This window comes from Malurus melanocephalus, unplaced genomic scaffold (genome assembly GCF_030028575.1).
Source record: "Malurus melanocephalus ecotype Western Australia unplaced genomic scaffold, MMel_1.1 scaffold_4, whole genome shotgun sequence".
NCBI classification, from domain to species: domain Eukaryota; kingdom Metazoa; phylum Chordata; class Aves; order Passeriformes; family Maluridae; genus Malurus; species Malurus melanocephalus.
This window is the reverse complement of record NW_026623236.1, coordinates 6,166,633-6,193,462: the sequence shown is the minus strand read 5'-3', so window position 1 is coordinate 6,193,462 and position 26,830 is coordinate 6,166,633. Positions and strand designations below refer to the sequence as shown.

Sequence of the window (26,830 nt, the reverse complement as noted above, 5' to 3'; positions counted from 1 at the left end):
CAGCAATACTGATACTGATTAAAATAGTTATACTTGGTAATGTGCAGTGTCACATATAATGTGTTGGATTATTGTTCCYTTCTCAACCTACTTCAGATAATTTACAAAGCAGCTGAGTGCCTGATTAAATCTTCCAAAATCACTGTCAAAACAACCCATAATATTTTTTGCAACAAGGTAACCATCTTGAAGGAGGCAAKTCACAGAAAAAAGAATTTCATGTAAGGACATTATTTTGATCTGACATGCAGCTCTGCCAGTCCCGCTTTAGGCATTCCAATACAAATTGCCAGGATTTTGGATTACCTAGAGTTCTCATTCAAATGAACAAATACTGATTTTTTTTTTTTTTTTTCAATTAGACAATCATTTAGGTTGTCCACCTGAAGATTTAGGAGCCTCTTTCTCATCTTGTAAGCTTAAAAATGCTGGTGATGGTCCCTTAGTCGTGGCAGCTTTGCTTTAATGAGTTTGTGTGGTATTATGAAAATGCACCTGAAGCGTTTGTGGTGATTTGTGCCTACATTATAGGCAAGGACCTGAACCTTTTGAAGTTAATATCAAAACTCTCTTTGGCTTCAGTGGTGCTGAACTGGCCTGCAAATGAATAAACCAGCCAGCTGGATATATTGTAGAGAAATAATTATTGCAGACTCTGAAAGTTCCTCATTAACACTATTGCATGTGAACTTTGCAAGCAAATGCTTGAAGCTAATCTCCTATAGCTATTTGTTAGACAAGGGAATTAATATCTGTGGCTGCTGGTTCATGCAGAGGGTTCTCTGTTGGTTTTTTTGTCCTTTTTTTGAAGACTTCAATCAGTTTAAATGATTTAAAGGCCTCAGTCCACTAGATGGGGGAAAGATGCTTATAGTGTGGTACTTGCTTACACTCTGCAGTTATTGATATGATGTAATATTTTTACACTTGGGTAAGTATAGATTTTAAATAAAAGAATTTAATTAACACTGAATAAATGTTCCTCATAAGGGGAAAATTCTCTWTTTCTATTTCATTAATGCTTCATGCTTCTAGCAGTTAACTAATTTAATTTTACTCCTGGTGTTCAAGGTCTGTGCTTTTCTTTCCTTCTGTTTTTCAGTCTTTCTATCTTTTAAACAGGCTTTGTTCGTGTTTTATAGTTGGGAAGAGATGATCAGTGAGAGATAGAAGATAGGATAAAGTGCAAAGAAWTTTTTTCCTTTAGTTGGACTTTGTGTAATGCACAGTGGACATGGATCTATGACTGTGCATRAAATATATGTAATGTGAAATAAATCCGTTTTTGGAAAGATCTCTGAGATTTAAGGACTGCAAACCCTATTTTAAAAAGCAAGCTAAGGGACAATTAATTATTTTAAATAATTAAATGCAGGGAGGAWCAGTCACATTATTAAAGTAACACTTGCACATGCCAGTAGCCATTCTCATTTAATTTGGCTTAGTAAGGAAATTAAGACTTTTGGGGATCAAAATCCCTTTTGAGATTTTTKTATTAGTTGTATATGCAGCACAATAGAATTTTGTATAAAATGCTTGAATTCAGGATACAAAGTGAGTGAAATGATGGGGTAAATGTTCAMAGTGAATAAAAAATATCTGGTTATAATGTCTACCAAACAGCAACGGTTTTAGTATGAGAAGTCCAAGAGAATGATTGTTTTTAAAGTTTGAGGCAAGCAATTTTTCACTATCTTTTTCAGTCAGTACAGTTGTATTTAAGGTGTTCATGCAGAAATGTTAAATGCCTGGTTTCAATCTTTGGTAATTCTTGGTGTAGTAAAGCTTCAGGTTATTTCATTCAGRTCATAAGGTCATGCTGTGATCCTCAGCTTTGGATCTTGCACATTTTTAACTTGTTCTTGATTATCATCTTTCTACATTTCTACTAATTTATGCTATTTTTCACTCACTGAACTTTGTGAAATGCTGGGGKTTTTTTTATAATGCAGGTAATTATGTTTCAACAGCATATTTTTTAGTGGCCTTGCCCTAAGGAAGACATTTTAAACAGTATTTTGGAAGTCTTAGAGCAGACCAATGTGCTGTAATAATTATATTTCAATAATCCAAAATGATGCCTCAAGGGAGCTATGATACCAGTGTWTACTTTGTTAATTTATATTTGTCCTTGATGGTAAAATTGGATTAAAATATAAGAAAAAGAATCTGGAAAATGGATTCTTCTTGAAGGTCATTAATGTTTTCTAAAGAGAARTTAAAAATGAACATGAAAATCTCATTGTTAAAGAAATCATTCTAGCTTTGCTTTGCCTAATAAGATTTTTATCAGTACAAGAAAAGGTCTCATAATAATAAAACCTAATTGTTTTTTCCTCTGAAACTGGGGAGTATTCAGTGGCTCAAAAACAGACAAAGAAAAAGAGGGGGGAGGAAAAGAAKCTTGAAGAGAATAATATGGACTGTGTGGAGCCATGAGCTGAAGGACAGRTTCATACTATATTGTAATATAAAGAAAAGAGGTACAAAGGAGGAGGGGAGAAGAGAAGGCAAGTTAACCAAAATGGCAAGATAAGGTTTGATGTGGAAGTGTTTTCGATCCAGTATTTGAATTAAATATCTTTCAAGTGCATGAAGGAAGTTGATATATAAAAGGAAACTTAGGCAGCAAAATGAAAAGGGAATGTGAAATTTGCTCTGCGTCTAAACTACCAAAAAAAGGAAAAGTCCAGTTTGTAGGTTTTACAAAATGTTTGAAGCATTTGTCTTCAAGGATGCCTTAATTACCAGTCTTTGTTAATTTGCTGGTTCACTTCAAAAATGCATGCAGCAGAAATACATTTACAGAGTCACAGAGTCAGTAAGTTTGGATGYGACCTCTYGATACCATCWAGTCCAAGCCCCTGCTAAAGCACATCAGCTAGAGCAGGTTACCTGTGACTGTGCCCAGCTGGGGTTTAAATACCTCCAAGGATGAAGACTCCACAACCTCCCTGGGCAGMCTGTGCCAGTGTTCTACCATCTTACAATCAAAAAGTGTTCAGAAGGAATTTCATGCTCTTTATTTTGTTCTTATTGCCTATTGTCCTGTTAGCGGGTGCTACTGGGAAGAATCTGGCTTTTTCTCACCTTCACTCTCTCCCATTAGGTATTTTTACACATTGGGTGACCCTCCTGGACCTTCTCTTGTCCAGGCTGAACAGTCCCAGCTCTCAGCTTCTCCTCATATGAAGGATGCTCCAATCTTTTAGTCATCTCCATGGCCCCTTCTCAGACCTTTCCTTCCTTCATGAAGTCCATACCTTTGTTGTACTGGGACCCAGCAGTCCAGATGTGACCTTACCAGTGCTGAGTTGAGGTGGAAGATTACCTTCCTCAACTTGCTAGCAACACTTTTCCTGATGCAGATGAATGTCCACTCTGAGTATTCTGTTACCTGTTCCTCCCTCACAAAAGGTAAATCTCCTTGTTATAGACTTCCCTATTGCTCTCAGGAGCCTGGGATTCCTGCAGGCTGATTATCAGTAAAGACTGAGGCAAAAAGGGCATTGAGTACCTCAGCCCTTCAATGTCCTTTGCCAGCAGGGCCTCTGGCAATGTGCAGGCTAATGCTGTGCTACTCACCGCTTGCGTGGGAATCTGGAAAGAATTGCCTCCTGGCTCACTAGGTTCTCACCCTCTGCTGAAGTAGTTTGCTGTTCATGGTGATGGCTGTTGTTGTAGTCAGTTGTTTAACTGGGGTGAGGAGGGACCCAAACAAGCCATTCCATGTGTGAGATGTAGGATTCACTGCACCCCTTGGATGTTGCACTGGATCTCTTCAGTGATGGTTGGGTCAGGAGTGCAACATTGGTTCAGCAGTAGCCTCTAAAGAGTCTCATTATCCCAGCCCACTGAGACAAGCAGTCCCTAAGTATCCCATACACGTGTGCAGTTAATGTCTTTGTCTGACACCAGTGTTTTAACATCTATTTCATTTTGAAATGGGTCTCATTTCAGCCAGTTATTCAGGGTGCTGTCAAAGCCTATATGTGAGCTGTACTTTGCAGTGATAAATGAGTACAACTTGTATCATAATCCGTTTATTTTTTTTTGCTTGGATCCCTTTTCAGAATGTGATGGGTGACCTACTTTTGTGGGGATGAAATATTATTTTCCTGTTCTTTTGTGACATAATGGGTCTTGTAAACAGTTGCATAGTGTTYTGGAGTAGGTGGCATTATTAGGATAGATATTATTTTGGGGATGCTGATACATCACCTCTGCATGGTCTRTATTTGTCTCTTGCATATTCCTCATCTCTTGCTAATTATAGTTGGTCTTGTGGGGATCAGCTTCCTAAGTTAAATAGAGCAGTGTAGCACCCAGCATTTCTGGGGTGTGCTCAGGTGAGTCAGTTCATGTCACCTACTTCCATATTCACAACCCCCAGTTCTGTGGTGGGCATTTGCTAATGCTGCTACCTACCCTCMTATGTGGGAGCAAGCTTCCCAAACCCTTTGCCCTGAAAGCATGTAAATTCCTTTCTCTTCTGTTTCCAGTCTTATTGAACAAACTTCTTTTTTTTCCTGCTTTAAGAAATGTCATTTTCCTGCTGATTGATATATTTCCTCTGTTCTATCTTTTACATTTTTTAAAAACAAGATATAATCTCCTCAGCAGTTTCTGTGATTACTGTTATATCAGTTATTTGAAACTGAGAAGGGGAAGAACTTGTGCAGATTTTTTTTCTGGTTGTCTATTTTGCTTACCTAAAAAAGTCTGTCTCCATCTTTTTTTTTCCTTTCTTTGTCTTCTCTTCTTTCCACCTGCTGGCCCCTGAAAATTGGAAACATGAGAGGCCTTGTCTGAGCATTGGATTAAGAGCCAGGAAATCCTTACTCTTTCCATGACTCATTATGTGTGTCCTTGGGCAATCTGTTACTATTACAGATAAAAGCTGTGCATAGCACTTGGCTGAAAAATTAAAAGCATGGTGCATGATTCAAGGAGATTACTTCAAATTTAAATCAAAGCATGGCAAAAGTGGACAGAAAAGAGGGGCTGCAGAAAATGAGTATGGGGGAACAGTTTGTTTATGAGTTCCATAAAATGGTTGTGAAGGGAGATGGGTATTGCTCACAGTAATTTCTGTCTTTTTGACCCCTTTGGTTCCATCAGTGCAAGCACATKCTGTGGTAGTAGATGCACACACATCCATCAGTTTCAGAGCTGATATGTTTTTATTAGAAATGAAGTRGGTAAATAAGAGTGATGGAAGAAGAGAGGGTGCACTGTTCAATAGATGCACCTGTACTCCATATTGTAAATCCAGTTCTGAGGGTTTTCTTAGGAGGTTGGTTTGGTGATTGTGTTTGAATGTATGTAAATATCTGAGGTTTTTCTTTTTGCTTAATTTTTTTTACATTTCAGATCTTTAAGGATGTCAATTGAGAAAAAGTAAAGGATGTCAATTTAGAAAAAGTAACAGAGCTCTTTGGAGAGAGCAAAGGTCCGGGGCTTCTAGGCAGGGTCACCTGGAAATCAGAGAAGACAAATGGAATCATTTACCTCTATTTTCCATGATAAATCAAACATGACAAAAACTTTCAGAAATAACTAAATATGATATGGTATAATAAAGCTATCTTCTATATTCCTCATGTGACTTCTGTGTATAAAGCTGAATATGGTGAAAACTGCCTATAGAAYGTGCTGCTTTGAGAGTGTATTTGCAGACATTTCAATACCATGCCCATTCAGTGTTCATTCACATGACATTGCCTATAACTTTATTTTTACTATTTTAATGATCTGTACATGAGCTCCTATTGCTGTGATATTGAGGGTGGGTAGTTGTACATTCCACAGCAATTTATCTAATCTAAGGTAGTCTTTCCATCACCCCCAGCCTCTTGTTCATGTGACCTCTCTCTTCCTTCTGCTCCTTTGGCATTATCCGGTGACTATGCAGCTGTGCCAACACAGCAGGGAGGAAGTTTGCAAGACCATGCAAACTTATTGCTTAACCTTTCCCCAAAGAAATGCATACTTCTCTGGTGAAATACATTGGTGAAGGCTGCTGGGTCCTTGGAAAATCTATGATATTTCATTTGGTGAGGAAAAAAGGCTGTGTTGGATTGAGTGTTTGACTTTGATTTATTAAATATCTATGTTTGGGGTTTTTTTTTCTTGTTTTTGAATAGTCATGGTTAATTAAGCAGAAGGATATCAGGTGTCTGATATTCAGCATCTTCCAGTGATGCTACCATATTCAAAAGGTCATTGTTGCAAAAGGTCAGTCCTGCCCCTGCAGTGGAAGTTGCTGTCCTGGTGCCAGTGAGTGGGGTCAGTCTGACCTCTGCTTGAGAGTTAATTTGCATTTCCCACTGTTGCTGCTCTTTCGACATGCTAGGATAGGAAACTGATAAAGAGACTTGTTCAGAAAGGGTTTAGCTCTGGATTCTATGCTGCCACATGTTTGTCCTAGCTTTTCTGATCCTTTTTTACCCCATAGTAAATTGCAGTAACTGGTATGGTTTCTAGCTGGGGCTACATGGAATTCTTCTTTCATTAAATTTAGTCCCTTTACTGCAGATAACATCATGTATCATCAATGAGTCAAGCTCCATCTTAATATCTCCCTGGTTCCTTGTACAACCCTTCATTTTGGAAGGCAAATTCGTTCTCTTGCTGTGCCTTCAGAAATTACCATTAATTGATGCATTCATAAAATTTTTCCAGCTCTGTCCTGACAGAGAGTAAGTATATAAAATTGTCTGATGCCTGTAATGSGCAGGAATCCATAAGCTATTTATGAGTCTAGATTTGACTCCCATAAGCACTTCACCGCTTGAATAATTGCCTCCCTTGGACAATAGAGGTGTTCCAATGTGTGTACAGAATCAATGATCCAGGCAAAGGTCAGCTTCCGAATAACTATGTTATTGTTGATGAAATCATTAGAATCAAAAGGATGAGAGAATTTGTCTCAGGTCAAAATTGTTTTCTTCAGTATGGTTTGCAAAGAGAATTCTCTGTTGTCAGTTATTTTAAAATCTTTCTTACTGTYTTGCTAATTTAATAGACTATTCTCTCATGGGTGACTACTGACAAGAAATACTTAGAAAGGATGCAATTKAAATGTACTGAAGTCAAAGTTAATTGCATTAAACCTTCTTAAAATGCAAGAATCATATAATAACAGGAAAATAAACATCTAGCATGCTGAATTGCATTAGTACATTCCTTCTCTCAGTTGTTCTACAGGCAAGCTTTTTCATAATGAAAGACATAAGGGACTTCAATATAGTCYAAACAACCATTCTAATTTCCTGTGGTATTCTCAGTCTCACTTTTGACTTTTGAGGTTCAGTCATGCTGAGAGTTCCCATAGCTGAGGACTCATTCTGCCCATGGAGGGTCTTCCTGGTATCTCCATAGTTAAATTTTATTTATTTTGTACATCATGTCCTACTCTTTAAAGATACCATCAGAGAATATGACAGTAAACAAAGTAATAATAAATGTCATACATCTTGCAACACCTACTACTCCATAGATCTTTGGTTTTAAAAACTCACTTTATTTTTACTATTATATGAAATTAATAGCATATCTTGATGCAAAGAGGTTTAACTTGCAGGACTGATGTTTGAGCACAGTCTGCTTTCAAAAAAAAAAAAAAAACCACCTGAAAGTTTTTATTTGCAATTACCTTATTGTTGAAGGAAAGATATCCTAAAAATGGTAAATACTGTATTTTCTTATGAAGCTCCAAGCTCMGTAACTGTTCTTTTTACCAAGAAAACACTTGTTTTCCTGAGTTTGAGCCTTAAAATGGATGGTTTCAGCTTTTGTCTGGATTGCAGCTGGCAAAAAAAAAGTGCTCAATCCTTAGAAATAAAAATCAGTTTGACCTAGTAGTGGCTGTAGGGATCTTAGAGGCTAGAAATCCACCCAAAAAAAAAATACCTGATATAATTTAGGAGCTCAAATCTCACTCACTGTGAGTGGCCTTAAACTSCTACATCCTTTAGAGGYTTTGAAAACATTTTGTTACCCAACSAGTATTAAGCAGTGTTTGTTGAATGCCTGGCTATTTAATAGGCATAATCAGATTGTACAGGAACGGGGTGACCTGGGACCAAAGAACAGCCCTGCTCAGGCTCKGTCCCCCTGGGAATGAATCATAGTAGGAGAACACATTTTCCTAAATATCCCTTGTGCTGGGATTTTATGTTTTCTTCTGTGTGTCTCTTTATTTCACAGGACATAAATGGATGCTTTATATATATTTTTTCCCCTTCATCTTCTTTGTTTGTGCTTTTATTGCAGCCATATCATCTTCTAAACACCTGTTCCTGTTTTAACTCAAATCTTAATCTCTTGCCAAAAACTGAACTCTGGGAGGAATGCAGTAGTCCCAATAAGGTGTTAAAAATAAAATAGTAGTTGATACTTAAATACCCATTTATATACACAAACAAATTAATCCTTATACCTCATGCAGGGAGGTATTTATTCTCATTCCAGTTTTAACTGCCAGGAAGCAAAGAGAGAATTTAAGCARCTGATTTTTCAAACTTGCTTTTTTTCCCCTAAAGTTTTCAAAAGATAACCTAATGAAGGCATCTGTTCCACCAATCTAGTTTCAAAGTGTTAGGCAAGAGTGCCACATTCTCGTTTAATCTCCTCTACCATTTTCTTTAGAGTTATGGTAGATTTGACTGTTTGGATTGCATGTAAATGTGAGCATATAACCAAATACCTCTCAATAAAAAATATAATTTATTTCTATTCTCTAATGCATCCATTCTGTGTCACACTCCCTCTGCCCCCTCCTCACATCTTATGGGTATTTCAGGTCATATGTCAGATTGTTTTTGGGTTTGGTGTGTTGAGAAAWGGGTGTGCACACGGGAGAAGGCCACATCTTACACTGTGGCAACGTTGCATACGTGACAAGATGTCCCAGAAATTTCAACATAACATCATAGTGTGCTCTGCTCCTTTAACATTTGCTAAGGGAGACCTTAGAAACCCAATTTACATCTGTGTASTGGTTTCTGTGGCATAACTAACTATAAACATTGCAGGAAATGAAGAGCAAAGACCATTTCTTGGCTTTCAGGGCTTGGTAGATTTTCTTTTTGGATAAAAATATAACAGTTTGGAGACAAAAGCAAAATTAAACTGCTATTATGCCCGCCAGGCCATCAGCAAGTAGAGTATTAACCAGAAGTATTTGGCTGGTTTCCTTGTGTCCTCTTTGTTTGTAAAGAACCTTACCACAGTAGTTTTTAATATATCTTTTCCTGACAATCTGTTTGAAGGYCGAGCAGGTAACCTCTGCTGCTGCTCTGAAATTTCTTGTGTCAGTTTTACCTGGCTGTTGGATTTTCTAAGACATTTCAGTGTAAGAGATGAGAAGGTTGTCTTAGACTGGCCTCAAACTGACTCTGAACAGGTGCCTAAATTTGGACAAAGAGAGAAAGACTTATTTTCATTAAATGAAAATTCAAAGGTACATTGACCTACAACATTAATATCTAATGTCTCTGGTGTCTTGCCAGTGCTGAATTGTGGAGATAACTCTATAGCTATTACACTGAGGGTTACAGTGAGWGTGAGGGAAACCCAAATAATTTTTTTGGTTGATGCTTGTGTGATAGCCTAGATAATCCATCCCAATTACATCTGTTTTATTTAGTGCAAATGCTTGCCTACACTTCAGTTTTTAGCAAGATATGCTGCTTTCTCCTCCTTTCTTCTTAGGTTTCCAGTTCTGTTCCTTGTTCTCTTTGGCTTTCCACCATGTTTTCTTCCATGTTTCTTCTGCCTGCTACTTTTCTCCTATAAAGGGCAAGGGAGTTGATGGGAGAAAAAAAGATAAGAAACACAAGCAAAAAACAGGCAGGAAACACAAGCAAGAAACTCCAGCCAGGCCCTGAAGGRGATTCTGGCCTCTAGGTTTTACCTGCTGCTGCAGCTGGGAAACAAATAACTATTTTTGTAGTAATCTTGCTTTTCCTGGAGAAACTGTGAGCAAGACTTTATCTCCTACAGCACTGTATCTGACATAGTACAGGCTGGAGGTAAGTYCTGATGAAAGGTGTATTGTGTGGGTTTAAGGGAGAAGGATTGATTTGAGTCAGAAAAAATTGTTAAGGGCAGTGTTAAAAATAGGAGAATGATGATTTGAGTTACAGTGGTGAATGGTTCAATAATAGCAAATAATAGAGAAAACGTTAGTTTGTGGTGAAGGGATCATTTGAGCTGGAAAAYTAAGCTGGTAATAGAAGACTATGTTATTCATTTTTCTGGTTTGGATGATGCAGCACTTGAAAATCACCTTTGTGTTTTTAGAGTGTCCTCCAGTACTTCATGGATMAAAGGAGAGGAAAAGGAAACATTTGCTAGCTTAGAATTCAGCTTGTGTTACTGTGTAGTAAAGACCTAAAATCAGTTCTTTTCTTTCACATATGTTAGCACTTCCTTCTCTTTAAGGCGTAAWAAGATTGAAGTGGGTATTTTGGTGAGATAGGACACTTCATAAATTTTGTTGCAGTGAATATCACCTAAGAGCATCTAATTGAGAGCAACAGCCATGCAAATGACCAGAACATCACACATCTGGGTAAGCCAGCATCTAATCAAAGACAGAAGTGCATAGTGTGCTGTGATCTCACACTGACATACACCATCCATTATCAGATTAATTTTGARAGAGGAGATTCACTGTTAAATCTGTTCAATTCACTGTTAAAGAGAGACTATGTGGCCACTTAGCTGACCCTATTTATTCTCTCTGGAATTAGGTGCAATTAATTTGCTTCATGGTCAACAAAATAAATCCATATAATGCTCTGTTTAGACCTTTCTTTTATAAGACACCAGACTATTCATAGTGCCTTGTTCTGAGCTTTCTTCATCTTCTCATTCATTACTGAAATATTGTAAGTGGTGCAATTRCTGAATGCWGCAGCAGCAGCARCAGCAGTGTGTCTGTTCTTTTCCTTTTTGGGGAAGATACAGCAGTATATTGTCWATTCTGATCAGCTGAAATGGCTTCCCAAGAGTGCAGAGAAATCTAGTGGCATGAGAACTGCAAAGAGAGCAAAGGTTTGGAGTGACATTGCTTTCAGGGAATCATGTGGGAGCAGGTCTTGCTGTGACAGCAGACTGTGTGAGGGTGGAATGGCCCACTGGAGTGCAGGGCATGGAAAGGGTGGCAGACTCATCCGCTTCCAGTTCAGCCTTGTGCCACACCTTTCAGCAAGGCTAACAAGTTATAGAAGCTGCATCGTGTGTTTCAGATCAGGCTGCCAAGCACTGATTTCTTCACATTTCTTGCTTTAGGATGCAGCTAGCATGCAGTGAATTGACACAGCTTGCAGTGTCTCATTTGTTTGACGATAACCTGTGTTTCACAATTGCCCATGCATGTATGTGCTTAGGGAAATGTCTTTTCTACAGCAGTTTAAAACTGCCTGATGCAGAAACATATGACCTGCTCTGATTGCCTGATTAGTTTGAAGCTTGGTGTGGTGATTACTACAGTAAAAACCAAACATCATCTGGTGTTGACTAAGAAAATCCTGAATTCCTTGAGGTTTGTAGCTTATTTTGCTTTGTATCGGTAATTGCAATGCAACATCAGTACSAAGTAACATCCCCTGTTATGGTTCAGATTCAAGAAAGTAAGACTAGYAAAGGTAAACAATACTGCTATTTCTGTGCCTGTCTTAATGATGGGTACCACAAGAAGTAACATCTGCAGTGGAAAGAAAGATAGTACAGGCTAATGAGGGAGGCTTGGCAGAAAACAAAATAAAGCCATGAAGTTTTGGGGCTTCTAGATGTAAAGAGACAAAAGATTAATGGCCATCTCATCCTGAAAGAAAACAAACCCAAAAAGCCTTTTCCTTTTTTCACACAAAGAGCACTTGATCTAAAATTTTAAAGAATTGCTTATCTTCATATCAAGTAAAAACATGCAGGGATTTATTTTCTACTGCTTTTGCAACTGTCTATGGTTTTCTCTCTAAAGCTTTGGCAAGTTTCAGCATGCAACTGTTAACAATAGCCAAGTGATAGCTTGCAGTGCACATGCACAGCCTGATACTTTGGAGGAATCTCTTGCTTTTTGTCGTTTATCTCAGTCACATTTCAAATCTAGCTTCATTATTATAGGAAATTAATACTTTAGGAAGGATTAAGTTGAAAGAATGCACGTTGATTTATAGATGGGTTTATTTCTTAAATCCTGGGGGTACATTACCAGATTGAGAAATCACATTTAAAGAAGGAAACCCTTGCTTTAGTTGAAATTAATTCCACTAGAGTTTGAATGAAAGGGATTCTCTTTCTGGTTGGTTGTTTTGGTTATATTTCACATTTGCTCTAGCTTGTACAGAAGAAGAAGTGGTTTGTCAGAGTGGTGTTCTAATCTTCTAAATTTCTCTGAGTTGTTCTGGGGAATCTGACTCCTCAGCTGATTGGTCTGCTGAAGCTAGGTTCTCCTCAACTTTTGTAGCCATCTCTGTTCCTCTGCTTCTGGGATAGCATAGCACTGACCAAAACTATGTTTCCCCTAAAACCTTAAAGCTGTTTGAAGCACATACTCATTGAGATGAGTAATTCCCTGCAGGTATATGACCCTGATCTCCTGTGGAGTGGGTGAGGTTAGAGTCCATCACAGAGTATCCCCTCCTCCATACCCAAATCTGAGCAGGGGTTGGTGGGTCAGACTGCAAAGCTGGCATTCCACATACTTTATTCTTCAACCCAATTTGCAAGGTTTTAGTTCATCAGGATAGCATGGTTCTACAATCTGTGCTTCTCTTGGCTTCATTATTGCCTTCATGACACAGTGCTCTGCTGCACAGTGCTGCTGTGTTTTGCTGAGAGAGTATTCTGCATGTATTTTAGTTTCTGTCTCCTTTGGAACTCAAGCATGATAGTGATAGTCATGTAGGCTTTTAGATTGACCCTATACATTGGTTTTGTTATTTGATCAAATATTTGAAACTTGGCTTGTACAATTGTATCTGTTCTGTCAATCTGTAATATTGTAGTATTGTTTTAGTGACCATTTCAAGGTACTCATATTCCTCTAGAAACATTTTTGTTCAAAATTTTTGTTTTCTATAGTAAAATATTTAAGACTTGTGGTACAAATTTATGGTGCTATGAGTAGAGGCTGATGTTTCCTTGGTTTTCTTAGGCCAAAATTGCGAAAGAAGGGTTAATTGGATAAAACACTTTTTAATGTTCTGTTGCATACTCAAAACAAGAGTTCTCACTGCATGGCATTTGAAGCATGTTGGGAAACTTTCCCTGTGTGAGAGAACCTGAAACAATTATTGTTGACATGGTAAGTGGCTGCCATTGATGGGCTGTGGAGGGATATTGGAGCATCCAAGAGACCTTCGTGCCATAGGAGAAACAGGCACCCGGTGACCCAAAGTTCTACTGTTATCACAAGAGCCTGGAGTACAGAAAGAAAATAACTAAAGATCAGTGTAACAGAGGATAGCTTTGTTGCTGGAGTGTAGCCAGTGAGTTTGCAGGCTATCAGGAGGCCCTCCTGGGGCAAGTAAATACTGTACTGTCAAGGTAGAGTCATCTCAATGATTGATGGGTTCAATCATCTTGAAGGTCTTTTCTGACAATAATGTTTCTCTGATTCTTTCTCTGGCTTCTCTCATTCTTCTAGTAGTGAACATGCTGCTTTCCTCTCCAATTTCCTCTAAAAATGCCTTTGCTATCCCCGCCCCAGAGATAATAATATGCAACAGCTTGGTAACATTCAAGTCTGGAAAAGACAGCTGCTTTTTTATGGGTCTCTGGATTCAGTGGGAGCGAGTGTAAATATAGCAGTTAATGTTCTCTCACGTCTCTGCTCATCTAATGCCATCTGCTTTGTGTCCATTCATTCACACTGGTGCCAAAATGTATTTCTGGAACAGGTTATTTGTGCATCAGCAGACTKGATCCCAGATAGTTAGGTGAGAACAAATATATAAAACTGTGTGGTGTGGGTGGGCAGGTAAACTCTTAAGACTTAATGGGCTGTTGTAATCAGCCATTGCCAATAGTTGCTAATGCTCAGGGTAATGGTAACAGTTATAAATTGTCACTGCTTCTGGTGGTGGTTCAGGAAAGGCAGGATACTGTTTCCCATCTGGGAAAGGCCTTAGTGCTTTGACTCCTCTGTCCCTTTTCACCACCTACGGCAACCCCAGACTTCTTGTGGAGTTTATCAGAAATCAAATATTTATAGAGCTGGGACCTAGACATGGTACAGATGCTTTAATCCACCCACTCGCTGATCTGTCTTTGTTTTACAGGAGTGAGAAATGTGTCAGGCAGGGTTATGGCCTTCTCTGTCTRTTTATGCACATTGTCCCTGGAGCAGTATCAGTGCATTATTAAATATGGGCATAAGGGATGTGTAGGTTCAGTTATATTCACACAAATGTGTTTATATCACTTTCTYTAATTAYTTTTTCAAGGTAGAAGKGTATTCTGTGTATACGGCATCTTGRTTGACTATAATTGCAACCACACAAGCAGTTGTACTAGCTGTAGTTATTAAACCTTAGACCATACCACTTAATGCTAGCCTGAAGTTTGGTGGCAATATAAATTTGGGTGTGAATTAGACTGATCTGAGCTTTAGGTGTACGTTATCTTTCAAATCCAAACTGTACATGTGTAAAAAACCACTATTCTCAGCTTATCACTCTCCCTTCTGTGATCTGCCAGCAGAATTGTTTGTGTAAGCCCTCCTTTTCTTGTTTCTAKGATAAATCCATCAATTTAGTGCAGACCAGAGGCCAGAGTTCGGTGTATCAGTCTGATTTCACCAACACTAGGTAGAAACCTAGAAGTGGTCTTCTGTGGGGAAGAGAGTAATGGTAACTTGCAGCAGAGGGACACGATGGGCCTGTGAGATTAGTGTCATTCAGCACAGCTGGATCTAGGAGCAGAGGTCTGCCCACAGCTGTCCTTGTCTTTTTGGGAAGGTTATTCTGTTCCTGTGCACATGGATGGTATGGCATTGCTTGATTACCTGTCAGCCTTGAGTGGAAATAAATACAGCATTTGATGTTGATTGTAGGTTGTAGCCTTGCTGGTRTGTAATCAACGTTTCCTCTGCAGTCATTTCATCACGCCTGATTTCACACCAGCACATGTGCAGGATTAAAGCCTGGGTATCTGTCTATGTACAGTCTGTCTGTTGCAGTAGATATGATTTAAGATAGCCATGTAAGCTGTGTTCTTTTAAAACACAATGTGGCATTATGAACTGTGTGTGGTAGTGCTTAAAAATTGTTCTAATGTTCAAAGAAGACAACAGTAAAATGTCTTTTATACATTTAAGCTTCAGGTTTCAGCCTGGTGTTGTTTTATTCTTCATTGTGCAATAAAAAAAAAACCCACAGCAGTCATATTTCAGGAGGCATTCAGAGATTTAATAGGTTCATTTTCTTCTGCTGAAACCSAAGCATACATAACTACTTTCAACCCACTATTTTCCTTTATAATTATGCAGGAATAAACAGAAGTACAATTCCCTCTCTAAAACTGWAGARAAATTCTGTATCTTCTACATACTTTTGTTTAACTCTTAGGAGAGACATAGGTATTAGGAATTCTTCGTTGTCAGCTTTGAGAGACATGCGTAGGGATTTTTGTGCACCATTCACTTAGACTCCTTTAAAAGGAAAAATATAACAAGTATCAAAGCTTGTGTTACAACATGGTAATGCAACTTTTGATGTATCATTTCTTGTTTTGTGGAAGTAAGGGTCTAGCTCCTGTTCTGGTTCTTGCAGCTGATTCAAAGAGTGAGCTGCTTTTCCCTTGCTTAGCTGATTTGTAGATGGTATTTCTTTGAAATATGTTGTTTAGCTCCTTCTATCATGCTCCTACTTCTCTTACAGCAGTCATCCACTCTGCCTGCTCACCCARTGTTAGCGCTTGGTAGGGTGATTTCTTTCCACCAGCTTCAGCTGCCTGGAACCACCTTCTTTTATCTCCTAAATTTGTTAGTTCTYCATAGTYTTTTWAATATTTTCTGAARTTAAAACTGTTTTCTTTCACCTTTTACTCCTTGGTGTTYGGACATATTTCGCTAGACGAGGTTGCTCATAGCAAGTGGGATTTGAGCTASATGATCTTTATGATCTCCTTCAYCCCAAACCATTCTATGATTTTCCTGAGAAAGCCAAGRGAGCACAGCTCTAAAATTGGAACATCTCAACCTGGATTTCTTAACTTGTCCTGGTTCCATGAGTTTTTAACAAACTTGCTGCTGCTTCACTGTTTACTGAAGGAGCCATTTTTTTAAAGTATAGCTATTGTTCAAATGTCTGTAGTGCTCTGGGGCTCCCTCTGTATTGGTGTCTCTTAAAATGTTTGAAAATGTGGAGTTTGTGTTTGTTCATTATCAGGAGGTCTTAGCAACTYCTGGTTCTGTGGAAAATAATGGGGTAGAGAGCTGAGATGCACTTGATACTCTGTGACAGAGCAAGATTAAAATCTTCAGAAATAATTGAGAGGAAATGAAAAAACAATGTCYCCTGTCACAGCAATATGGATGATAGAGCACATAAATTGTTCTTAATACTGACTATCCTGAGTGCTTTAAGAAGGGGACAGTGTGCTGAGGTAAGGTCAATAAGAAAAACTGATTAGTGAACTGACTTTTATTCTGAATTTAGTGATAAACCTTACTTTGGAGATGAGATAACYGTTTGGCACATTATTTTTCTTTCAAAATGCACTTGTAGCAGTGAAGTACTGGATGTGCAGGCTTTGCTGAAAGCATTGCTACTAAAGCTGAAAGAGGTCAGTAGTTGTCTGTCTTGCAGAGAAGGTATCCTAATAGATGGAAAACTGGGGGAGAACCACTTGGTCTCATTTCTCCAACCTATGATAATTCATTTACTAGGTAGAACATACAGTTTACTGCTCTGTAGAGATCCAACTGTAGCTACAGTAACAGTATAAGAAAGGAATATTTTATGTGCTTAATTTTGRACTTTGGATAAGGTGAAATTTCATAAGTGGTTTAGTTTCAGTTGATTTTGTTCTCAAGTGTTTTCATGGGTGGCAGGTGTTTTTTTAAATGGTTTATGATTTCCATGTGTTATCCTTTTTTTTTTTTTGTTGGCTATGTCAGCTATAGGGATGATCTAATGTGCTCTTTTCATTCACATCAGTAGTAAATATAAACACAGACAGTGATAAATTATTCCTTTTGTTGCTTTTCAGTTTACTGGGCAGTAGGAGAGCCTAGCAATCTAGGGAAACATGTTGCAAATAACCCTCTCAAAGGAGAGGAAAAGTGTATTTCATACGTTATAAAATATAGCAAGCAGTCAAATTAAACAAATATATCCACTCTGATGGCACTTCAGAATTATGTAGCRAAGGAGTCTGCAATCTCAGGTAGAAAAATCTGCTTAAAATTTTGAAGCTTGTGTATGGTTATTGCTTTTTTTGATTTTTCTGGTTTTTTTTTTCCTTGTAATGCAAGGACAAATCTCCCACACTGTTAAAGTCAATGTGAGYTTTGTCTTTGATTTGACTGGTGTCAGGTTTTCATCTGCAGCCTGTATAACTTACGACTTTTCCACAGAGAGAAGATTTTACATTTGCTAATAATTATGTATCTGTCTCTATYCATCTGAGCAACTAAATCATGAGAAAGGTGACAAGCATATTGATTTTGCTTTCATTTTTTGTCTTTGAGGGTGGGAATCTTTGGCAGAGTGGATAAATATCCCTACATGATGAGTAGTCTMTGGCTTTTACAGCACCCGTTGTTTGAGATGACAGAAATTATTTTGATGTAGCAGCTTACTGCTGGAAAATGCCGATGGAGCTGAATGAGAACACTCTGTGGGAATGTGTCAGTGTGATGAGATTTTCTTGGGAAAGCAGGCTGACTTCCACTCTGGCCAGCCAGCTGTTTGCCTACCAGTTTTGCCTATAGGCATTTCTGAAAATGTTCTTTGAATCATAGAATCATAGAATGGTTTGGCTTGAAGGAACCTTAGAGATCCTCTTGTTGCAACCCCCCACCATGGGCAGGGACACCTCTCACCAGACCAGATTGCTCAAAGTCCCATCCAGCCTGGCCTTGAGCACTGCTGAGGATGGGACATCCACAGCTTCTCTGGGCAGCCTGTTCCAGTGCCTCACCATCTCACACTACAGAATTTCTTCCTTATGTTTAATACAAGACATGAAAAGTTTTGTTTCTGAATTTTAGTTCCAGCTTRGAAGAAGAAAAGAATGATTTGGAAATGTGGAAGCTTTCTGGRATCCCAGTTTTGTTATATGTACAAACCCTTCCATGCAGTAACTGCATTTTTTCTACTGGGTTATTGCTGTTAGCCTTGGAGTAGCAACAGAGTGTTCAGGGAGTGAGATTGCATGTTTTTTTTTTTTAATTCTTAACCAATAATTGTTATTTCATGTCCTATTTATCCCTTGTAGACATGTTAGGTAGGCATGGAATCCTTTGTGTGACTGATTCTCTGAGAAGCACCTCAGATATGTTAAAAAWTKSCSTTTTTTTTTCTTACACCCTCTATAGCAGACATATAACTCTCTCTTAAWCATTCTTTGGGCCCTGGATCCAAAATTAGTGTTTTAACTCTGTTTTATCCTCTGTTCTGAACACTCAGTGGTATTTTATGCTTGCATTCAATACCTTCTGGTTGATGATGCTATGTGAGTTCTTTAGTCACAGCGTCCACTACGTGGTCATTGAGGGTCAGCTCTGAAAATCCAAAGTTGTAATTGATGGTAATTTTAATTTTCACTTAAGTGACTGTTGAAAGTTCTTGAAGAGAACAAAGAGAAAGTGTCTGCCCTTTTTGTATCTTTTTCATTGGCTAGGAGAAACAGGTTGTATATTTTCAGAAGGCAGTTGTGTAACTTGGTAGTCATTTGTTTTCTTTTGTCTTTGTTTTTGTGCCCTTCTGTGATGGCATCTGTCCATCTGTTTTGCTGTCTTTGTAATCAGCAAAAAATATGTGAAGCAATCTCCTTGGCAGATAAGAATCTGTACATGACATTTTCAGTCATCTGACTTAACTTTMTGCATTAGTATCCTGCAGATCCTTTACAAGGCTAAACAAAACAAAAACCATACAGGAGAAACTGCAGCAAGCACGTGACCAAGAACAAATGAGTTTGGGGCAGCAGAAATCCTGTMGGTCTCTTGTATTTGATAGATCACCTTCCCTCTAAAGAGCTGTAGACAGTTCACTTAGTGCACTGAAGAGATACATCATTTGCTATCTTCTGATCATATACAAGTATTTACCTTCTCCCCTTGGGTAGGATTTTGGTTCCTGGTGAGGCATTTTTCTTTATGACTTTGAACTTTTCATCGTGTCTTTGGAATCAGAATTTGACTTACATTGACAACGCTGCTCAAACAAAWTAATATTCAGACAAAATGGGGGATGTATCAAAGTGTTCATCTAAGCTAGTTTCAAAATACTATCAAATAGCTTTTTAAGTTAGATGAGATAAATACTTTGTGCTTTGTTATTCTGGGGAAAATAAAAGTTTTAATTCTGTAACACCTGGCAGTGCTTGAGCGAAAAGAGAAAGTTTGGGAATTTTTAGGATACATATTAGGTAGAGAAGAAGTGCGAAAGTAACACTGCTTTCAAATACAGCCTCTGTTTTCTCATTGCMTTASTGTGTTATTAAGTCAAAAGATTATKATAATATATAATTTCTGTTGATACAAAGAAGCATATTTTTTTTACCTGCAATGTGGAGACTAATCACAGTATTGTTTTTGCTTCCTTTTATAGGTTGCCTTTTTGAAGATGTGAAGAACAAAGATACCTGTGTTTGAAGCTATTGTTAGATTTATTTTCAGCGGAAATATGAACAGATAACTTTCAATGGTGTGACTTCTAGAAGAAAATCCACTGGCAGTACAAAAGAAAATGGGCGTTTGGAGGGGGTGTGTGTATTCTTCATATCTGAATGTATTTCAAAACCAAAGGCAGAATTGACTTTTGTATCAGWGCATTCTTGCATGTCATTCTAAGAGTGACCTACCTGTCACCCCTCTGACATCCAGCTGGGCTGACTATTATGATGYCTTCACTGACAAAAGGAAATTTCCTGTCTATCTTCTACTACCTTTATCAGTGTTTGATAGCAATGTGTATGTCTTTAGGAAAGTTCACAACTGGTAGCAAATATTTTAAAATATCATGGATACTAATGTGAGTTTTTTGCTTCCTTTTTTTCTGGTGAAGTTAGAGGTCCAATTTTGAAACATAAAATCTGTTTTTGTAAAAAGTACATGTTTATCATGTATATTCTTTCTGCATTTAGGTTTACCTCTTGAGAGTGAAGGAAGACAGTTTCTGCATTGCTACATCATATTTTTTTAAAATTGATAATGTTTTGGAGCATCAAGGTTTTTATGTTTACTTGGAATAATTATTAGTAGTAGTATTTCAAGGGAAGTTAACATTCCCTTTACTCATTATATGATCCTAATGTAGGAAGTGATCCTACAAAGTGTTGGACAGGTAGCTGGGGCCTCACAGCACCCAGTCTGGATATAATTTTTCTGTTATTATTTTACTTTTCGGTATTGAAGGAAGAACAAAATTATTCTGACTTTTGTATTCAGGGACTAAATTATCTAGCTCCAAGATATTTTGTCTATGCACCAATGTTGAGTCATTTTATGAATAAAATATTTTTTTCTTAAATTAGTTTACCATTTGTTCTGCTTAATTTCTGTGACAGTTTCAGCTTTCCAGAGTATGACTGAGCAATTTGCAGAGGGAAATCATTMATATCACAGTGGAATATTCCAGCTTTAAAATCTTTTCCAGCCTCTTTAAATGACCCCTCTTTAAATGCATGTATGAAGCAAACTTAAGTCAGAGAATTTTTATGCTGCTGAGGTTCAATCTCTGTTGTGTCCTGTCTCATTTGATACTGTGGCCATGAAGGGTTAATCTGCCTCTGGTAACATATGTGGTTCCAGAAGGATGAGCACAGACATTTCATTGGGAGTATTTTGGGGGGAAGAGCCCTTTCAGACATGAAACACAAATCAACCCTACCCAGTTTGGATTATCTTTCACCTCTAGGAACTAATGGCTCGCATCATGCTACAGGAGTGCACTGTGAGAGAGAGTGCAGAGTGTGCTCTGTAACCATTAAATTTCTTAGCAGCTTTTCCTCTGCCCATGTATGCTTGAAGCTTTTCCTGGTTCATTTTTACCCTGTGCTCTGGTGAGCTGGGTCTGCCTGGGGTGGGGCTGACACTGCTCATGGCAGCGCTTGCTGTGCTGTGGTTGTGGCTCCAACAGTGGCTCCAACATGGATGTTTTGGCTGGAGCTGAACTTTCTCTTATTGCCCACTCTGCAAGCACCTTCCCCAGCAGACAGACTTGTAAGAGGTTAGGAGGGGCACAGCAGTGAAGGTGGTGGTAGAGGAAGAAAGGGAGAGAGGGCTGTGCCCTCTGTTAAGTTGTGGTTGCTCAGAGAATTCTTGAGCATTGGTCTGTGTGTGGGAGGTGATGACTTACTGCCTTTGCATCACGTGGTCCCTTTTTCTTTTGATCTGTTTTTTTTTTTCCTCTTCATTTATTAAACTGTCTTTGAACTCACAGGTTTTCTTGGTTTTTTTTTTTTTTTTTTTTTTTTTTTTTTTTTTTTTCTGTTCTCTGCCTCATCAGACAGGTAAAGGACTGAGGGCATGAGTGAGTAGCTGGATGGTTGCTTACCTGGCCAGTGTTGACCCACCAGAACTGGAAGTAGAAGTTGTGAAATTCCTGAAAGAAAAAAAAATAAATCTCTTTGTTCCAGCTGCCCTCCCTTTTGGGGACATTTTTGTTCCCGTGTTCCCAATGGCCATAGTTGCCTGTCTGTGTCTGTACTAGGGGCAGGGCAATTTGACACTTTYGGTGTCATTTTTCTTGTTCCTTGATTCTAGCTCTGAGAGCTCCACTGACATTTAACTGTCAACATCACTGGAAAATAATGGGCTACATATGATAATATATAATTATCTCAGATGTGTTTCCATTTGAAATTAGATTTATTTGGCCATGTTCAGAAAATAAATGATTSTCTTCTCTCACAAGTATCAGGCAATATGTTATTCAGAACTCCTGTCTTTGAAGACAACTTTATTGGCTTTTTTTTCTCCCCTCCTATTTCTATGTCACCTTTCCTACTGAGCCAGTACTGGATTTGAGGTGTGACAGCTTCATTTGACACTTTCTTGCAATCTCTCTGCTTTATAAAAGCAAAACTTGGCCTTTGTTATCTTTGCAGTGAACCATGGGCTCTTGTAAGAAATGGACTTAGGTTCAGAAAGACTGTTGAATTCCCCACATGACTTCTTTTTTGACCTTTGCCTATCACTGCTCTTGCCTCCATTTCTCTCTCTGTAGAACATTATTTTGTTTTGTTGTTTGCTTATTGACATCAGCATTTTGAGAAGTAATGCAAGTGCAAAGTACAGTTGGTTACTGTGTTATTTGCTTTGCATCCAGAGTTAGAGGTACATCTTAGTCTAGCCTAAATATCATGTTTGAATACAAACATAACAGAAAAATTGTTTAGTTTTGAAGAGTGCAGACAGTATCTCCATGAAGATGGAAAAGCAAGCACCAAGATAGAGGCTGCCTAGAAGCTGTGCCCTTATAAAACATTTGGTAGTTTTTGTCACTGGTCCTCTCTCCCCAGCCTTTTTCATCTCTTTCAGTCTGCATTTTTCACTGCAGAAGCTGTCTTAATTTTTGCTTTCTGAAGTGGCAAGCATGATATTAGTCCTGAAGTGGCAATAATAAACAATGACGTCAGGAAGTCCCCAACTCAGATTAACTGAGATGTGCATCCTTTCCTAATGYGCAGTTACCAAATACTGCATGGCACCAAGAAGATATTAAAATGCCAGCTTTAATTCTAATATGTTATTGGATTATAAATCTGACTRTTCTGTGGTGCAGAAAACATGCTCSTCTGTCAGACCAGTACTGTAYTTGCCATTAGCAACAAGAGACAACAGTATTGTTGTTGTCTTTAATGGGTCATGGGGCAATTATATTTGTGCAGGCCCTGCTGTTTGTTTTTGGAAAGGGTGGCCATTTCACTGGGATAGTAAATTGTCATACCAAAYTGAGTTATTTTAATTCCAAAATTAGGGTGGCTTTCTAGCTCAGTTTAAATCCCTGCTAGAGCAGGTTAGGATAAACTGAATAATAATAGTAACAAATARGTTAATCAGAGARCTGTAGTGACCTTACCCTGTGAGAWGAAGGRCAAGTTCCAGCTTAGCTCCATCTTACGTTTCTGTGCAGAGAAACTTTTRTAGGTAAGGAACAACTTTAATTAAAATTGACAATAGATGATTCTGCTCTCAGACATTCTGGGTTTAAATAAATGCAAATGCTTTCCAGTAATTTTCTTTTTGTTTTGCTTCCTTCATTTTCATTTCTCCAGAACATCGCTTTGTGGTTTCAATTTTAGGCTTTGTGTCCTATCATTTGTCTCCTGGCCAAATGTGCTCCATTATAAATGACAGGTAACTTGTTTGAGGTACTGCTGTAGCTCATCAACCTCATTCCTTTCGCTTTACTTCCATGGGTTTTCTTGCTACYATTGAATCACTGTCATAGAGGCACTGCAAAATCTGCAGATGGACAAATTATGGAGACATTGAGCAACTCTGTCTTTTGAAAACAGCTTCGGTTTATTTGTTCAGAGCAGGCTGGATTGCGTCACAGCAGATGCCATGGAGCATTCAGCCACATTCGCAGAATACCAGGAATTTTGCAGATACTCTTGCAAATGTAGTAGCAACATTTATGTTTTCTAATACCTGAGTGTGACATTAAAGCCTGACGTTTTTCTTATTGTGGACAGCAATTGCTGTGTGCAGATCCCACGGCTCTGTGGTTCAGTRTGTTTGGCTGGTGTTCTCTGAACATGGCAGTAATGCTGTTGTCTCTCTGCCACAGGCTTCGTTCCCATCCAGTTGTATCACACATGATTGTGCAGGTCAGTTCTGTGCTCTTAGTGATAGATTGTTCTTCTACCTGCTTATATTTGATGGTAATATATATGAATATCAATTTATCAGTGAAAATAGTAGAAAACTGTTTATTTCAAAATATAAAGCATTTTAAAGTCTATCTTACGTGCTTTTAATCACATACTCAAGACAGCAAAGCATTTTATTTACCTTCTTTTGTGATAACTGGGTTTTCATAGTGCAGGCAGGATGGCAGAGCTGCAGATGGGCTCTACCATGTGCTTGTGCCAGCACCACCAGCGAGGGACTCATGAAACAGCCTTTACACCTTCATTWCTGACACCAAGTTATTACAACCCCAATGGCCTGGGCTACGTGTGTTTCCTTGCTTCTAAAACTAGRATTGTATCAGAAGACTCACAACTTTTCTATCAGCAACAAGGTCATTTTCTCAGCAGTGCAGCTGGGAAAAAAGTCCCTGTGTGGCYATTAACTGAGTTACACAGATGAAGGATAGAACCATCAAAGATGATAAAGGTGATGTAGCCGTCCCAAATTTAATGGAGCCATTGCCAATTTACATCAGCCAACCATGTTCAGTGTAAAAGGAGGGGGACGAAGTCTCTTGACTTCCCCTRTCAGTCCTGTTCCAGAATACGGAATTGAGTTGGCACATAGATAGAAACAAGGCTGACTGCRTCTGAGAAAAGCATGAGAACACATCTGGACAGACATGGAGTCAGTTCCATCACTGAACCATCATAATGATAGGGCTCCGCACAGCTCACGAGTGTCCTTCCTGYAGAGAAGGAACATTGGCTATAAAACAAGAGGGAAGAAAGGAATTCTGTCAGCATTCTATCAGCTCTGTATGATGGCCTCCTAGATTAACAGGCTTTTTGATATATCCATGATGCAGTGGCTCTGCTCTCAACTTCTTTGTCAACCTCGTCAAAAGTTTCTGGTTTCTATCTGTGACTAATGAGAAGCATGACATGCAACAATCCAATTGTAAAGCTAGTGTAGGCTGTTTGCTCAGATTACTTGACTTGTCCTTTACCAGGCTTTGATTTATGTGGACATAGTATGAAAAGGGCAAGAACAATCCTTTGTCTGAGCTTTGAAAGAAAACTGAGGTATGGGACGATTTACAGCTTGTGCTTTGTTGCTGAAAGGCAGTTTTGTGAATTTATTGGAATAAATATTCTCAAACATGTGAAGCAAGATGAAAAAGCACTAAATTAAGAGCGCCTTTTAAATTTACAGCTATTGTGAAGAAGCTAGGACTTGCTGTTTTAGTAGATCCACAGTAATTATTAAGATCATATTTTGTGGTTGAGATGCACAAAAACAGCTTGACTGTTGCAGCCTCTTATCTCGGGAGCACAAAGAGCAGGGTCTGTTCCGATCCAGCAAGCACAGCTCCGGCACTCAGGCAGTTCTCAGGCAGGTAAACAAGGCATGAGYCCCACAGAGAACAGGGAACATCTCGCAGCAGAGGGCTCTGTGAGATGCTGAGAGGGAAAACATATTAACAACCTGCCTGCAGCAGGCATTTATTGTGTCCCTAAAAGTGCTTTTTACATTGCAACAGGCATATAAAGAAACATTTCGGTAAGCTGGGGATTTTGGAATTGGCATCATAATTTGCAAATGAAAACATGACATATGACATATTTCCTATGACATATTTCCTGGCCTGTTTTTTTTCAATGATAACATGAATGCAAAAGAACATCTTGTTGYACAGTAAGGCAGATATATTTTGCAAATATTTCTACTTACCTGTGGATTTATTAATACATGCATTACAATCTCTATCTTCTTTCGCTTCTAGATTCTGACGCTTGCTTATCAAGAGTTACCATTTACACAGAAGTATATTACCTGTCACCAAATGTAGACAATTTTTCTTTGAAGTAGAAACTAATTGCAATTTGTTGTTACAGTTACCAGAAGACTAGTAAGTAAAAAAAGACCTCACATGGGCTATTTGTTTTTTAGGGTATCATTTCACATTTTAAGTAGATTTTTGTCTCTTCCAGTTTGGATGGAGCATGGCTGGACTGAGCAGGGTTGGGAARGCTCTTACTCCACTAGGCAGATGTTACATTGTTAGAATTAACAATTTTTATTTTGGCCATAGAACATAATTTAAAAGCATTTCTGAAAGAGCTGGAATTCAGAACCTATAAGAATTTTCCAACCCTTAAACTCAATGTCTTGTTATAAATGGCACTTTTCCACATGGTTCTGTCTCATATGACTACTTGCATATCCTGATGCAGCCAAAATTGATAAGTTGGTTTGATTTGGGTTTGTGGTTTTTTTGGTGAGGTTTTTTTGGGTTTTTTTGGGGGGTGGTTTTTTTTTTTGGTTTTTTTTTTTTTTTGTTTTTTAGTTTTTTTTTTTTTTTTTTTTTTTTTTGTTTTTTGTTGTTGTTGTTGTTGCTGTTGTTTTTTTTTTGGTGTTTTTTTTTGTCCTGCTATCCTTACTGAAAACCTGACCCAGAGTCTCATTCTTCTGATAGGAATCTTCTGATTTCGGAGGTAAGGGTATCCCTGGCTATAGTGCCAACAGCATTCTTTAATACAGGCAGCTTCCTTCCAGGGTTCTTAAACCTTAGGGAACAATCCTCTCTCCTCARTGTTAGATTTATTAATGGTTTCATTCCCAGAGATAAGCTTGGCATTCTACCARATTCTGTGTCTGTGCCCACTTGAATTAATCTCCCTTGTGTGGGAGTGAGCAAATTGTGCACGAGGGGTGCATCTAAGCAAGGAGACATTAATGCTATGTTTTTCATTTGGCAACACCTCACTTCACACATTCATG

General features: G+C 38.4%; 1 protein-coding gene across 2 annotated transcripts in view; it reads left to right on the top strand.

The window, feature by feature from the left end:
• Positions 1-20,717, top strand: part of UBE3D (ubiquitin protein ligase E3D) — a 76,187-nt gene extending 55,470 nt beyond the window's left edge. For both annotated transcript variants that reach the window (XM_057369548.1, XM_057369537.1), the window contains one exon: positions 19,794-20,717. In XM_057369548.1, coding sequence (XP_057225531.1) covers positions 19,794-19,814 — 21 coding nt within the window. In that variant the 3' untranslated portion in view covers positions 19,815-20,717. The remainder of the gene's footprint in view (positions 1-19,793) is intronic.
• The last annotated feature ends 6,113 nt before the right edge of the window (positions 20,718-26,830 follow it).